This window comes from Sarcophilus harrisii, chromosome 2, assembly GCF_902635505.1.
Source record: "Sarcophilus harrisii chromosome 2, mSarHar1.11, whole genome shotgun sequence".
NCBI classification, from domain to species: domain Eukaryota; kingdom Metazoa; phylum Chordata; class Mammalia; order Dasyuromorphia; family Dasyuridae; genus Sarcophilus; species Sarcophilus harrisii.
The window spans coordinates 579695167-579711116 of NC_045427.1; the positions used below are offsets into that span (position 1 = coordinate 579695167).

General features: G+C 34.3%; 1 protein-coding gene across 9 annotated transcripts in view; it reads right to left on the bottom strand.

The window, feature by feature from the left end:
• Positions 1 to 11933: 11933 nt before the first annotated feature.
• Positions 11934 to 15950, bottom strand: part of ATE1 (arginyltransferase 1) — a 153349-nt gene continuing 149332 nt past the window's right edge. For 5 of the 9 annotated variants that reach the window (XM_031955971.1, XM_031955969.1, XM_031955967.1 and 2 more), the window contains one exon: positions 12129 to 15050. In XM_031955971.1, the coding sequence (XP_031811831.1) occupies positions 14872 to 15050 (179 nt within the window). In that variant the 3' untranslated portion in view covers positions 12129 to 14871. Of the gene's footprint in view, positions 15051 to 15950 lie in introns of all 9 variants that reach the window. The other 4 variants (XM_031955966.1, XM_031955964.1, XM_031955970.1 and 1 more) reach the window with 2 other exon arrangements.

Below are 15950 nucleotides of genomic sequence, written 5' to 3' on the forward strand. Positions count from 1 at the left end.
CCTCAGAGTGGGGGCGGAGAAGAATCTTTTCCTAATATGTGCCCCATTTCAGCTAGAAAATGAGAGTTACTAGTTTAGCTCTTAACAAAGTAAGTTCCCTGTTTGTCTATTAAAATACTCATTCTATTTTCTGGTCACCGAGGACTTCTTCAGTGAAATTAGGGTCCTTAGTCCACAATGGGTGCCAAAATGTAAAGTCCAGGCTAGCTCCTTGGAGGCCTCAGAATCAGCCAGAGTCAGGATAAGCAAAAGTCCTTGGTCTTTAGGGAGAGGAGTGAAGGAGACAGACAAAACTGCCAGGAGTTTTGCCAAGGATCTCTTCTTGATTCTAGAGTCCAGAATCTCCACACTTTTTCTCCTCTCCATCATGTGGCCAAGAGGGTCTGGCTTATCTCAGTCCACCCTCTAATCCCTCCTACGATTATCTGTATACACCAAAAGATGGATCCAGCACAGAATAGTGAGAAGGGCCATTTTTCCAAACATCATATGCTAATAGTCATTGCCCCATAGGTAATTAGCCTTAAGTGCTCAGTTGTCTGATTCAAGCACATCTTTTAAGAGCTTCAGCTCTTTAAACCCTTTTTCCATTTCTTATTGCTATGGCTAACATTCTCAGGATAATATTGAATAGTGATAATAGGCATCCTTGGTTTCAATATTAATTGGACTGGGAAAGCTTCTAGCTTACCTCCATTACAGATAATGCTTGCTAATGGTTTTATTTTTTTTTAAGCTTTTTATTTTCAAAACATATGCATAGTTTTTAACATTCACTCTTGCAAAAACTTGTGCTCCAATTTTTTTTCTCCCTCCCTTCCCCCACCCCTCCTCCTTTAGATGGTAAGTAATCCAATATATGTTAAATATGTGCAATTCTTCTATATATATTTCCATAATTATCATGCTGGCCAAGAAAAATCAGATTAAAAAAGAAAAAAATGAGAAAGAAAACAAAATGCAAACAACAACAAAAAGAGTGAAAATACTATGCTGTGATCCACACTCAGTCCCCACAGTCTTGTCACTGGGTGCAGATGGCTTTTTCCATCACAAGACAATTGGAACAAGCCTGAATCACAGTGCTATTGAAAAGTTGCTGATGGTTTTAGATCGATACTATTTATTATTTTAAGGTAAATTCCATTTATTCTTATGCCCTCTAGTGTTCTTAATAGGAATGGTTGTTGTATTTTGTTGAAGACTGCATCTATTGAGATAATGATTTCTATTGGTTTTGTAACTGACATATCAATTGTGCTGATTTTTCCTAATATTGAACCAGTCCTGCATTCCTGGTATAAATTTCACCTGGTCAAAGTATATGATCCTTTAGATATATTGCTGTGATCTCCTTGCTAATATATATATATTTTAATTTTGCCTTAATATACATTAGAGAAACTCTGTTTTTTTCTTTTTTTGGTTCTTGCTGGTTTAGGTATTTGAGTCATTAAAGGAATTTGGTAGGACTCCACCTATTTTCCCAAATAGTTTTATGGTATTGTGATTAATTGCTCCTTAAATGTTTAGGAGAATTTGCTTATGAATTCATTTAGTTATTTTTTTCTAAAGAAGTCATTGATAGTTTCTTCAATTAATTTTTCTAAGATTGGGTTATTCTAGTTCCTTCTCTTAATATGAGCAATTTATATTTTTATGGATATTCAAACATTTTATTTTGATTGTCAAAATCTATTCCATATTAGGCAAAATAGCTCCTAATAATTGCCTTAATTTCCTCTTCATTAGTGGTGAATTTACCACTTTCATTTTTGATAATTTTTTCTCTCCTTTTAAAAATCAAAACCATTAAAATGGTTTATCTGTTTTTTTGGATTTCCCTCTCATCTCCATAAAACCAGCTTCCAGTTTTATTGGTTCAATGGCTTTCTTTAAATTTTATTAATCCTTCCTTTGATTTTTTTTGTCAGGATTTCCAATTTGATGTTTAATTGGGTTTTTAAATTTGTCTTTTTCTAATTATTTTAGTTGTTTGACAAATTCATTGATCAGTTCTTCTATTTTATTGATCTCAGCAATTATATATATATATTTAAGTAATGTTCTGTTTGGTTTTCTGGAGGTCTTTGGATCAGCTTTTGTTTCAGCTGAATAATCACCACGAGAATAGTCAGGGATGAAGTCCAAATTCTTTATTATCTCCTTCAAAATCTATCTCCTTCCCTTGGGGCCTGGGCTAGCTTTCTGGAGGTCCTTCAGACTGGACTTAGTTTCAGTGGAGAAATGAAGGAGAGCCACCAGGAGCCTGATGAAAGATGGAATGTCTCTCTGAGTCCGAGGGCTTGTGCTCAGGCCTCCAGCCACCATAAAGGTGGGAGATGAAATGAATGTCTCTCGTCCAGTCTTTGTTGGCTGTTATATATTCCATTATAATTATACTATCGTAGGTGTGAATCTTGTAGAATAGGTGTCAATCTTGTAGAACTATATTAAGTACTAAGTACATTTACTGAACTAGAGAACCATGCTAAACTAGATAACCATTGTCTTATCAATTCCACTGAGTTAACACCTTTTAAAAATCCTTGTTTCAAGTACAGAGTTCTGGCCCATTACATATTTATATAATTGCTCCCATAAATACACACCTATACCCATACACACATATTTCCCCTAAATACTCCTTTGGATGCATCCTATATATTTTGGTATGTTGTTTCATAGCCATTGCTTCTATCATTTGTTATTTGATCCATTCCTTTAGTATTTACTTCCCAATTAATTTTCAGTGTTTTTATTACCCAATACTAAAAGCAGTTTTTATTGCATGATTATCTGAAAAGGATGCATTTAATATTTCTACTTTTCTGGTTGTGAGATTTTTAATGCCCTGATAAATAGCCAATTTTTTTTGTAGGTGCCATGAATTACTGTGAAAAGATATATTTCTTTGTGGTCTTGTATATTCCTTTCTTTCATTTTTTCTCCAGAAATCTAGCATATCTAACTTTTCTAGAATTCTCGTCACCACATTAAATTCTTTCTCATTTATTATTTTTTTATTTTGGTTAGATTTAGCTTGTTTTGAGAAAAGAAAGTTGGGATTTCCCCACTAGTTATAGTTTATTGTTTATATTCTCTTGTAACTCATACAACTTCTTGAAAAATTTGGATGCCATACCATTTGTTTTATGTGTTTAGTCTGATATTACTTCATAGTCTATGATACCTTTCAGCATGATAGTTTCTCTCTTAATTGAATCTATTTTTGTTTTTGTTTTGTCTGAGAGAGAAAATGATTGCTATCCCTGTTTTTTGTTGTTCATTTTTCACTTCAGCTGAAGCATAATAGATTCTGCTCCAACTTTTTACCCTTTACTCTGGATATGTCTTTGCTTCAGATATGTTTCTTGTAAACAGTATGTTGTAGAATTCTGTTTTTTAATCCCTTCTGCTGTCTGTTTCATGGGTGTGTTCATCCCATTCACATTTACAGTTATTATAACTATTTTCTTCCATTCAATTGTTTCTTTTTCTTTCTTTATTCTTCTTTATTCTTTCTCTTTCACCTCATCCCTTCCACTTCTGATCACCACTGTCCTTAGTCCTCCCTCCTTCTATCACTTCCCCTATCTTCTCTCATTCCTGTACTTTAAACTTCTCTATAGGGCAAGACAGATTTCTGTATCCAGCTGAATGTATGCCATCCCTTCTCTGAGTCAATTCTGATAAGATTCAAGCTTTATCTACCACCTGCTCTCCCATCTTCCCTTCCGTTACAATCATTCTTTAATGCCTCTCTTATTGTGAAGTAATTTATCCCATTCTATCTTCCCCTTTCCTTTTCTCTCAGTGCAATCTAGCTCATCTTTTTTTTTTTTTGAAGCACATATCTTCACCTGTTTATGTACTTTTTCCTAATTTCCCTGATAGTAAGAAAGTTCTTAAGAATTACAAGTATCATTATACCTTGTAGGAATAAAATGGTTTAATAGTAAATTTTCTCTCTCTTTTTTAACCTTATGTTTCCCTTCTTACATCTGAAAATCAACTTCTTAATTCAGTTCTAGTCTTTTTTGTGATTTTTTAAAATCGTTTTTTATTTACAAGTTATATGTATGGGTAATTTTATATTTGCCAAACCTTTTGGTCCAACTGTTCCCCTCCTTCCCCTCACCCCCTCCTCTAGATGGCAGGATGACTAGTAGATGTTAAATATATTAAAGTATAAATTAGATACACAATAAGTATACATGACCAAACAGTTATTTTGTTGTACAAAAAGAATCAGACTCTGAAATATTGTACAATTAGCCTGTGAAGAAAATCCAAAATGCAGGCAGGCAAAAATATAGGAATTGGGAATTCAATGTAATGGTTCTTAGTCATCTCCCAGAGTTCTTTCACTGGGCGTAGCTGGTTCAGTTCATTACTGCTCCATTGGAACTGATTTGGTTCATCTCATTGCTGAAGATGGCCAGGTCCATCAGAATTGATCATCATATAGTATTGTTGTTGAAGTATATAATGATCTCCTGGCCCTGCTTGTTTCACTCAGCATCAGTTCGTGTAAGTCTCTCCAGGCCTTTCTGAAATCATCCTGTTGTTCATTTTTTACCAACCAATAATATTCCATAATAGTCATATACCACAATTTATTCAGCCATTATCCAATTGATGGGCATCTACTCAGTTTCCAGTTTCTGGCCACTACAAAGAGGGCTGCCACAAATATTTGTGCACATACAGATCCCTTTCCCTTCTTTATGATCTCTTTGGGATATAAGCCCAGTAGTAACACTGCTGGATCATAGGGTATGCACAGTTAGATAACTTTTTGAGCACAGTTCCAAATTGCTCTCCAGAATGGTTGGATGTATTCACAATTCTACCAACAATGTATTAGTGTCCCTGTTTTCCCACACCCCCTCCAACATTCCACATTATTTTTCCCTGTCATTCTAGCCAGTCTGACAGGTGTGTAGTGGTATCTCAGAGTTATCTTAATTTGCATTTCTCTGATTAATAATGACTTGGAGCATCTTTTCATACGGCTAGAAATAATTTCAATTTCTTTGTCTGAGAATTGTCTGTTCATATTCTTTGACCATTTATCAATTGGAGAATGGCTTGATTTCTTATAAATTAGAGTCAATTCTCTATATATTTTGGAAATGAGTCCTTTATCAAAACCTTTGACTGTAAAAATATTTTCCCATTTTATTGCTTCCCTTCTAATCTTGGTCTGCATTAGTTTTGTTTGTACAAAAACTTTTCAATTTGATATAATCAAAATTTTCTATTTTGTGATCAGTAATGATCTCTAGTTTTTTTTGGTCATAAATTCCTTCTTCTTCCACAGGTCTGAGAGATAAACTTTGTTATTTTTTCTAGGTCATTAAAATAGTTTTTTGGGAGTCTAATTGGTTTAGTGCTAAACAGATTAGTTCAGGTAGTATTGTCATCTTTATTATATTTGCTTGCCCTATCCAAGAGCATTTAATATTTTTCCGATTGGTTAGATCAGACTTAATTTGTGTGAAAAGTGGTTTGTAATTTTGCTCATAAAGTTTCTGATTTGACCTTGGCAGATAGATTCCTAAGTATTTTATGCTATCAGTAGTTACTTTAAATGGAATTTCTCTTTGTAACTCTGACTGTTGGATTTTGTTAGTGATATCTAAGAATGCTGATGACTTATGTGGGTTTATTTTGTATCCTGCAACTTTGCTAAAGTTGTGGATTATTTCTAATAACTTTTTAGTAGAATCTCTGGGGTTCTCTAAGTATACCATCATATCGTCAGCAAAGAATGATAATTTGATTTCCTCATTGCCTACTCTAATTCCTTTAATCTCTTTCTCAACTCTTATTGCCAAAGTTAGCATTTCTAATACAATATTGAATAGAAACAGTGATAGTGGGCAACCTTGTTTCACTCCTGATCTTATTGGGAATGGTTGCAGTTTTTCCCCATTACATATGATGCTTTCTGATGGTTTTAAATAGATGCTGCTGATTATTTTAAGGAAAAGTCCATTTATTCCTATACTCTCAAGTGTTTTTAATAGGAATGGATGTTGGATTTTTATCAAATACTTTTTCTGCATCTATTGAGATGATCATATGATTTTCATTAATTTTGTTATTAATATGGCCAATTATACTAATAGTTTTCCTAATATTGAACCAGCCCTGCATTCCTGGTATAAATCCTACTTGATCATGGTGTATTATCCTGGGGATGATTTTCTGTAGTCTTTTTGCTAATATCTTGTTTAAGATTTTAGCATCGATATTCATTAGAGAGATTGGTCTATAATTTTCGTTCTCTGTTTTCAACCTACCTGGTTTAGGTATCAGTACCATGTCTGTGTCATAGAAGGAATTTGGTAGGACTCCTTCATTCCCTATTTTATCAAATAATTTATATGGCATTGGGGCCAATTGTTCTTTAAATGTTTGGTAGAATTAACATGTAAATCCATCTGGTCCTGGGGATTTTTTCTAAGGGAGTTGATTAATAGCTTGTTCTATTTCTTTTTCTGAAATGGGACTATTCACGCAATTTACTTCCTCCTCTGTTAATCTGGGAAGCCTATATTTTTGGAGGTAGTCATCCATTTCACTTAGGTTGTCAAATTTATTGGCATAAAGTTGGGCAAAGTAACTCATTATTTCTCTAATTTCCTCTTCATTGGTGGAAAGTTCTCCCTTTTCATTTTTAAGACTACTAATTTGATTTTCCTCCCTCCTTTTTCTATCAGATTTACCAAAGGCTTATCTATTTTATTAGTTTTTTCATAGAATCAACTCTTAGTTTTATTTATTAGTTCAATAGTTTTTTTACTTTCAATATTATTAATTTCTCCTTTTAATTTTAGAATTTCAAATTTAGTATTTGATTGGGGGTTTTTAATTTGTTCTTTTTCTAGCTGTTTTACTTGCAAGCCCAATTCATTGATCTTCTCTTTCTCTGTTTTATTCAAGTAAGCCTCTAAGGATATAAAATTCTCTCTTATTACCACTTTGGCTGCATCCCACAAATTTTGGAATGTCTCATCGTTGTCATTATCTTAAGTGAAATTATTGTGTCTATAATTTGCTGTTTCACCCAATCATTCTTTAAGATGAGATTATTTAGTTTCCAATTACTTTTTGGTCTATTTACCCCTAACTTTTTGTTGAATGTAGTTTTTATTGCATCGTGATCTGAAAAGAAAGCATTTACTATTTCTGCCTTTTTGCATTGAACTTTGAGATCTTCATGTCGTAATATATGGTCAATTTTTGAATAGGTTCCATGAACTGCTAAGAAGAAAGTGTATTCCTTTCTGTCTCCATTCAGTTTTCTCAAAGATCTATCATACCTAATTTTTCTAGTATTCTATTTACCTCTTTAATTTCTTTCTTATTTGTTTTGTGGTTTGATTTGTCTAATTCTGAGAGTGCAAGGTTGAGATCTCACTATTACAGTTTTGCTGTCTATTTCTTCTTGCAACTCTCTAAACTTCTCCTTTAGGAAGTTAGATGCTATACTACTTGGTGCATATGTGTTTAGTATTAATATTGCTTCATTGTCTATGCTGCCCTTTAGCAAGATAGTTTCCTTCCTTATCTCTTTTAATAAGATCAATTTTTGCTTTTGCTTGATCTGAGATAAGGATGGCTACCCCTGCTTTTTTGACTTGACCTGAAGCATAATGGATTCTGCTCCAGCCTTTTACCTTTACTCTGTAAGTATCTTCCTGCTTTAAATGTGTTTCCTGTAAACAACATATTGTAGGGTTCTGACTTCCAGTCTGCTATCTGCCTCCGCTTTATGGGAGAGTTTATCCCATTCCCATTTACGGTTAAAATGACTAATTCTGTATTTCCTGCCATCTTGTTATCCCCAGATTATGTTTTTCTTTTACTTTCCCCCCCAACACTCTTTCCCAGTTTTAAACTTATGTACCCCACTTGTATCATGCTGCTCATCCTCTTTAGGATCCTTTCCTCCCCCCCCCCCTTTGAATCTCTTCCCCTTTCTTGTACCCTTCCCTTATTATTCTTTTTCTTTTCCCTTTTCCTCTCCCCCTTTTTAATGAGGCAAGAGAAGATTTTCTGTAAAACAAGTATGTAAATTATTTTCTCTTTGAGCCAACTCTGATGAGAGTAAGATTCGCACAATGTTCTTCCCCCTCTCTGAGTTCCCTCAGATATGATAAGTTTCCTTTGCCTCTTTGTGGGATGTAGTTTCCCTCTTTTTGTCCTCCTTTTCCCCCTTCTCTGACATTATTCCTTTTCCATTTCTACTTCCCTTTTTTATGTTATTTCAGTAAAATCCAATTATATATGTAGTCTTTTTGTATATCCACAACAGAAATACAATTCTCAAGAGTTCCTTTTACCTTTTCTGCATCTCTTGAGTCCTATGGTTGGAGATCAATTTTTTTGTTTCGTTCTGGTTTTTTCCTTAGAAACAAATGGAATTCATCTGTTTCATTAAATGTCCATCTTCTTCCCTGGAAGAAAATGCTCAGCTTAGCTGGGTAGTTTATTCTTGGCTGCATTCCAAGTTCTTTTGCCTTTCAGAATATCAGATTCCAGGCCCTTCGATCCTTTAATGTGGAGGCAACCAGATCTTGGGTGATCCTTATTGTGGCACCTCGGTATTTAAATTGTTTTTTCTGGCTACTTGTAATATTTTTTCCTTAATTTGATAATTCTGAAATTTGGCCACAATATTCCTTGGAGTTTTTATTTTAGGGTCTTTTTCAGAAAGTGTTCAATGAATTCTTTCAATGCCTATTTTACCTTTTGATTCTATTACCTCTGGACAGTTCTCTTTGATGATTTCTTGTAAAATAGTACCTAGGCTCTTTTTTTCAGCATAATTTTCAGAAAGTCCAATAATCCTCAGATTATTTCTCCTAGATCTATCTTCCAGGTCTATTGTTTTTCCAAGTAGACATTTCATGTTTTTTTTCCAATTTATCATTTTTTTTGGTTTTGCTTGACTGATTCTTGCTGTCTCAATGAATCATTAGTTTCTATTTTCTTCATTAGCTTTTCTACTTCTTTTTGTATATGTCCAGCTGAGTCTTTAAATGAATTGTTTTGCTCTATGGAATTCTTTTCCATTTCACTAATTTTTTTTTTTTTAGTGAATATTTTCTTTTTCCAATTCCCAGATCCTACTTTCTTGTTCACACATCTTACTTTCCAGAGATTTTTTTACTTTTTCCAATTCACAAATTCTGTTTCCCTGCACTTCCTGGGAATTTTTTACCTTTTCCAATTCATATTTCAAAGCTTCTCTTTCCTTTTCCCATTTTTCTTCTCTCTTTTGAGACTTTTAATGGTCTCTTTTATGGGGTGTTATGTAAAAGGGGATAGGTAACATTCCTCTTTGGGATATTGTCTGGTGATTGTTTGCTATTAGTCTATTCAGGGTTGCAGATCTGCTCTTTTTCTGTATAGAAGCTATCAATAGTCCTTTTAATTTTTGTACTCATTTTTTTTTTTTAAGCCTTTAGGGTAATGTCTTCAGGGTAAAGGGCCTTCCTCTGCAAAATAGGGAGAGATGTAAACCAGTTTCAGGCAGTGAGGTATGGGAGTGCTCTGAGTGAAAGTTTCCCCCTCCCCCAACCAGAGATGATTCAGCACAGCCCAGCTAAGGAAGTGCCCAGTGGAGAACCCCCACTGTGTGGTTTAAGGATTGCCCTGAGGCTAGAAACTAAGCAGTGAAAGTGTCACTGCCCCAGGCCAGAGCCCCTTGTGGGGCCGTGGGTATTAGCAGCTGACCAGCAAATATCCTGGCTCAGACTGGAAGTCTCCGCCCAGAAGCAAATCGCCCTGCAAAAGTTCTATTGCTCCAGGACGACCCCCTGCCCGTGCAGATTAGAGGCTGCCCCGGGCTGTGCCCCCCTGCTGTGCAGGTTTGCAACTGCCCCAAGGAAAAGCCCCATACTTCGATTTGGGGCTTCGAGCTTTTGCTGTGATCTGTACTCTCACTCCCAGTTTGGGGTTCCACTCGGTCTGCCTCTAGTTTTCTCCCTGCCTGTGCTGATCTTCTCCCTGACCCCTGAGGACAAACCTTTTCTGGCAAAATTCCAGATTATCTTTGGCTGGTGAGTTGTTGTACTTTTAATCTTTATGAGTTGTAGCAGTCAAGCTCTATTTTTAAGGCTGAATATAATGTTAGTGAGCATTAGAAAGTCGCGTGTGCCTTCTCAGCCATCTTGGCTCTGCCCCCAGTTCTAGTCTTTTAATTAGAAATGTTTGAAAGTCCTCTACTTCATTAAATATCCATTCTCTCTCCCCCCAAACCCATTCCCTTCCCCCCATCCCAAAGGATTATACTCAGTATTGCTGGGTCAGTGATTCTTGGTTGTAATCTTAACTCCTTAGCCTTCTGGAACATCATAATCCAAGTCCTCTTCTAATTTAATGTGGAAACTGCTAAATTCTGTGTAATCTTGTGATTCCACAATACTTAAATTCTTCTGGCTCCTTGTTGTACTTTTCTCCTTGACTTGGGAGTTTGGAAATTTGGCTATGATATTTCTGGAAATTTCATTTAAGGATTTCTGGATTGGTGGATTCTTTCAATGTCTATTCTGGTTCTAAAATATAAGGTTAGTTTTTCTTGATAATTTCCTGAACCATGACATTCAGGCTTTTTTTTTTTTTTTTTTATTGTGGTTTTCATATAGTTCAATAATTCTTAAATTATCCTGATCTACTTTCCAGCTCAGTTGTTTTTCAATCAGAAATTTTACATTTTCTAATTATTCTTTTTTGATTTTTTTTTTTTTTAGCATATCCTGATGTCTCATGGAGTCATTAGCTTTTACTTGCCCAATTCTAATTTTTAAGCATTTTCTTCAGCGAAGTTTAGTATATCCTTTTCCATTTTGCCAATTCTTAAGATTTTCTTTTAGTGAATTTTTGTATATCTTTGTTTCTTCTACCAAGTTGCTGACTTTTTTCATGATTCTCTTGCATTAATTTCTTTTGATTTTTCAATATTCTCTTAAGATCCCTTTTAAGGTCTCTGTCTCCCAAGAATTTTGGGGACTGAAACTTAATTACATTTTTTCTTGAGGCTTTACATGTGGCCATTTTAACACTTATCCTTTTCTAAATTTGTGCCTTGATTTTCCCTGTCACTATGACTTTACACAGTCAAGTTTTTGGTTTTTGCTCATTTTTCTGCCTACTTTATGACTTTGTACTTTTCTGAGAGAATTGGGCTCTTAAATCATCCCAAACTTCTGATGTCTTTTTGCTGACTTTCAATGGGCCTCAGTACCCAGCTGCTATCTTGCACTGGGAGGGGGGGAGTCATTTTCTCATGATTTCTACTGTACTTGTACAACTGGGGGTTGGGGGCTCCTTTGAAAGTGGGCTTTTGCTGCTGGCCTGCCTCAGATACAGGGCCACTCTGTTGGTTTGCTAAGTGGGGGAGGAGGGAACTCTCTGCTGAGCCATCTTAGGTCTAGAATCTCACTGTTGGCTAGCCCTAGGGGCATGGTCTCATTGCTGACTGCTCCTGGGGACAAGGCCTTGCACACTGTCCTAGGATTCAAAACCTCTGCTGCTCTCAAACTCTTCTCCTTCCCCTCCCAGTGAGACAGACCTTTTTTGACATTCTGGCAAGCTGCTTCCCTGTTTCTAATTCCGTTTTGAAGCAGTTTTCAAGTTTTCTAGAGTGGAATTCAAAAAGACGCCAGCGAATTCCTTCCTCTACCATCTTGGCACTGAAAATCCCAAATTTTCATTTATGTTTTTTGCTTACGGAATAATTGTTATATTTTACTATGTTCTTGAATTAGGCAAAATATTTGGACAATTCATATCGTTAGAAAACAAATATTCATGTAATGCTATTTCCTAACTTCAGTGTCCTCAATGCAGATGGCATGTACTTAGGAAAAAACCATGAAAACTTGTCACATAAGTTCTTATTGATGACACCCAGATAGATAGAAATAGCTTTATTTTTTTCCACTTAAGTTTCATCAAGTAGAGTATTCAAAAAGCATTTACAAAAGCAATAAATTCACAACATGTAGGTCTCATTTTACATTCAATGAAAATAATACACTCAAGTAACTAACAATTAAAAGAGCATTTTCCAATTATTACTATTCCTTTTTCCTTTTTTCATTTCGAGATGACATTAGTTACTTTTAGTTACCGGGAAATTATAGTCACTTTCCTTCTTTATTTATACTAAAATAATCCATTGCCTAAAAATCAAACCTTAATGTTATTCAGATATTCTGAATAGCCCATTTAAGTCATATATTCTACATTAAACATAATACATGCACTTGGTATTATATCAAAATAATTTTTAAAAATAGACTAAACAGTGTTGAAGACTCTTACATTTAGAATAATAATTCCTCACTTAAATAAATGAAGCCAAGATATAGGCATTAGAACTTAACCTCAATGTTTTAAAGTGATAAAAAACGAAATTAACATTTTTAAAATAATGAAAAACTAAAAAAGCTGAAATAAAATGACAATGAAAGAGTAGCCATATCCTAAAACTCTCTGCCCATGACATGAAAGTATAAATTTATTCATTATCTGAAAAGGTCAGTAGTACAGTCGTAGTTTCAGAATTGTAAAATTAAATATTATGACTTTTTTAAAAAATTAATTCTTGTGATGCCCCTTAAATCACAATTAACAAAATAATGTCTTTTATTTTTTTAAAAGAATGGATTGCTAACCTCAAAATTCAAATGCCTCTTTTTTGGGTTCTCTTTTTTCCAACATAACCCTCTTTGTCTTAGCAAGCTTTGGGATAAAAGGACAAAACTTTTCCTTTTGAAAAAAATATTATCGTTCAAGTTAATCTTAAAGAGAAGACCTTATGAAAATAGCCTTTCGATAAATGAATCCCAGATCCAAATTGTTCTGGATTCACTAAAACCATGCTATAGTGCTAGATTCAAGGAGTCTATAATATGGACCAATGCTAGAAATTATGTTTTCTGCAGGAAAGAATCCCTTTAGAAAGAATGTTGCTTATTTTACTCTTTTTGTCTTAAGCTTCATGTGTTCTTTCTAAATACTATATGATAAAATGTTATTACGAAATCATGTGATATTTTTTCTTTTTAACAGAAATCACTTTAGACATTCGTACAAAAGTTGTCATTCAAAGTAGGTATCTCCAGAGCGCATTTCAAAAATGATACTGCTAAAAATAGTTTTCGAACTTATTTTTAGGAACTTCTGTTAAAATTAGTTTATGTCTAAACCAAGCAAGAAATCAGCTTCATTACTTAATAATAGCCACACTTTATAGCTAAAAAGCATATTAGTACGTAACCACTACTGTGGGTAATAAAAACAATGTATTACAATCAGTGAAATAAACTGCCCAAAGAAGAGCCCTCAAATGCTTTATGCAATGGAAGTATTACTGAAAGAAGTATATAGCCTCCCAAAGTGGGGGTAGCTTTGATTCCCTCCCCCCCCCCCCAAAAAAAAGGCTCACATTGCTTTGGATCAAATTAAAAGTGTTCTTAGTTATGACATTTCAATATTGTGTATGTCTTAGACAAAAGTCTAAATCCAATGCACAGTATATTTTTCCTATCAGGCTTCTGAGTTTCAGACGCCTAGTTTTGTTCAGAAAGCACAAAGAGACAATACAAGAGGGCCAGGAGTCACACAACTATAGTAAAAATTGTGGCTGGCTGCTTGTTTGGGAAAAGGAGGAGCTGTGTTCCCAGCCTTTCATCAAAAGAACATTCTGAATTTTTTTTACTATTAAACCCAGTAACATTTAAGATTAATCTTGGTCTTCCTCCTGAGCTGAAGTAGGAAAGTGCCAAAAAAAAAAAAAAAAAAAAAAATGGATACTCTGTTTTCCTAAACAATACAAATCATACAAGTAAGTTTGTGACAAGAGACATTAAAAAAAAAAAATACTAACAGACTATTACAATAGAACAATAACTACACATTATAAAAAGTTACAAATTAATTCTATGGCATGGAAATGGACAGAAGGCACTCTTATATAAGAATAATGACCTTCGGATTTATGTCTCATTAAATATTATTCTTTAGTAAAGCTAGAAAGATGGGTAGATAATACTTAATTTACATCAGTAATCCAAGTCAGATGTCATATTCTAAGGAGAGAACCAATGTGAAATTTTTGCCTTAACCTTTGACTTTTATAGAATTTATATCATGAGAAATGCTAGTTGCTTAAAAACCCATCTTTCAAGATTATGGCAACTTCAGCAGATAATGTTTAAAATAAAAATATCTAATGTTCCTGTTATTTTTAACAGCACTATCCAGCTTCATTACATAAAGATATTCTGTGATGTACAACCTATAGAAATTAGTAACATATACATATATTCTTCAGAAAGACAAGGCTGTTAATACTAAAGTAATGCCTTAGTTTTCAATGTGCCTCTTGGAAACTTTTTTTTACTGAAAGTAATCTCTTTTAATTCAGCTGAAGCAAATAAGTTGCTTAAATTTTGCTAAAAGAAAAATCAAAACACATGTATGATTTGAATCACTTAAATGCACCTTAATAATAATTTTATCTACCATCAAGATCAACAGATGACATGTCTTATATAGCTTGAATCAAAAAAAAAATCCCCAATTTTCCAAAATTTCAAGTATAAGGCTAAATACCTAAACATATTTTTAAATCTCTCTATATATTACATACTTCACAAACATTTCACTTTAAATATTTTGAAAGTCATATAATAATTAAAATAAGATGCAATTAGATGGTTACAATATTATCCTGTGGATCTATTAACACCGTTGTGTGTTAATTATAGCAAAATGGAGTGCAATCACTGTAGTACCCCAGGGTGAGAGTGGAATATTAATTTTTTAATAATTCTTTTTTTTTTTTCAGCTTCTAAACAGTAACATCCTTTCTGAACAGGTCTGTCCCACCAAGTCTGCATACTGTTGAACGATGGCTTCATCACTTGGTCCTTTCTGTCGTTTTTTATATATGTTGTAAGGCATAATTGTTCTCTTGTAAAGTACCCGTAATCGGTCAAGTTCTTTAATTCGTTCTTCATCAACTGTAATCAAATAAAACAATCCAAAAATTGTATATTAAACTATTGTTCTTAGTTTTATTCAACAAAAAAGTGAACTGGAATCTCCAAAGAAGACATTTAAAGTTTAAAACTAGCCTATCCTGAAATGATTATATGTTTTGGAATAGCAACATTAATGAGATTCATTACAGTATTGAACAACTTAGTCTTACAAATATTTACACAAAAGGATGCTCTAAATGCCTATATCAAAGCAATTTCCTTCATTACAATATAAACTCAAAGTATTTATGATTTAGAACTATAAGAAACCTTGGGGATTATCTGGCCCCATCCTCTTATTTTAGAGAGGAAACAGAGGCCCAGGGTAGTTAAATGACTCGTTCAGGGTGACACAGGCAAGAAGCGTTATCTCACTCCATGCATCTAGGTCACTAAGGCAAACCTCACATTTTACTCAACTGTGGAAGACAAAGCAGTGTTGGAATCTTTACAAAGTGTTAAGACATTGGAGTTAATTTAATCTTAGAGTTATTTTGGGCCAGAACTTGAAACAAGATACTAAGTGGAACTGATTGAACAATGCTTGTGTTCACACCTTTAGAAAGTTCATAAGTATCCAAGTACTCAATGGAGGGCTTAGTCCGAATTCACACCTCCCTTAAAGTTCTTAGGACCAGAGAGCACTCTGGGAGATAACCCATAATCCCTGCCTCAAGAAGGAGGAGTTAACCTTTGGGAGATGATATATATGGAGGAAGCTCTTGGAGCTAGGAAGAATTTCTCCGAAACATCGACAGGGCTCTGAGACAGAACACTCTGGAAGAAAAGCCTATAAGCCCTATCTTTGAGGCAAGAGAGATCCATTGCATCTTCCAACTTAGTGCTGGCTGGAGGCTGAAGAAAGCAGAGGCAGAAGCC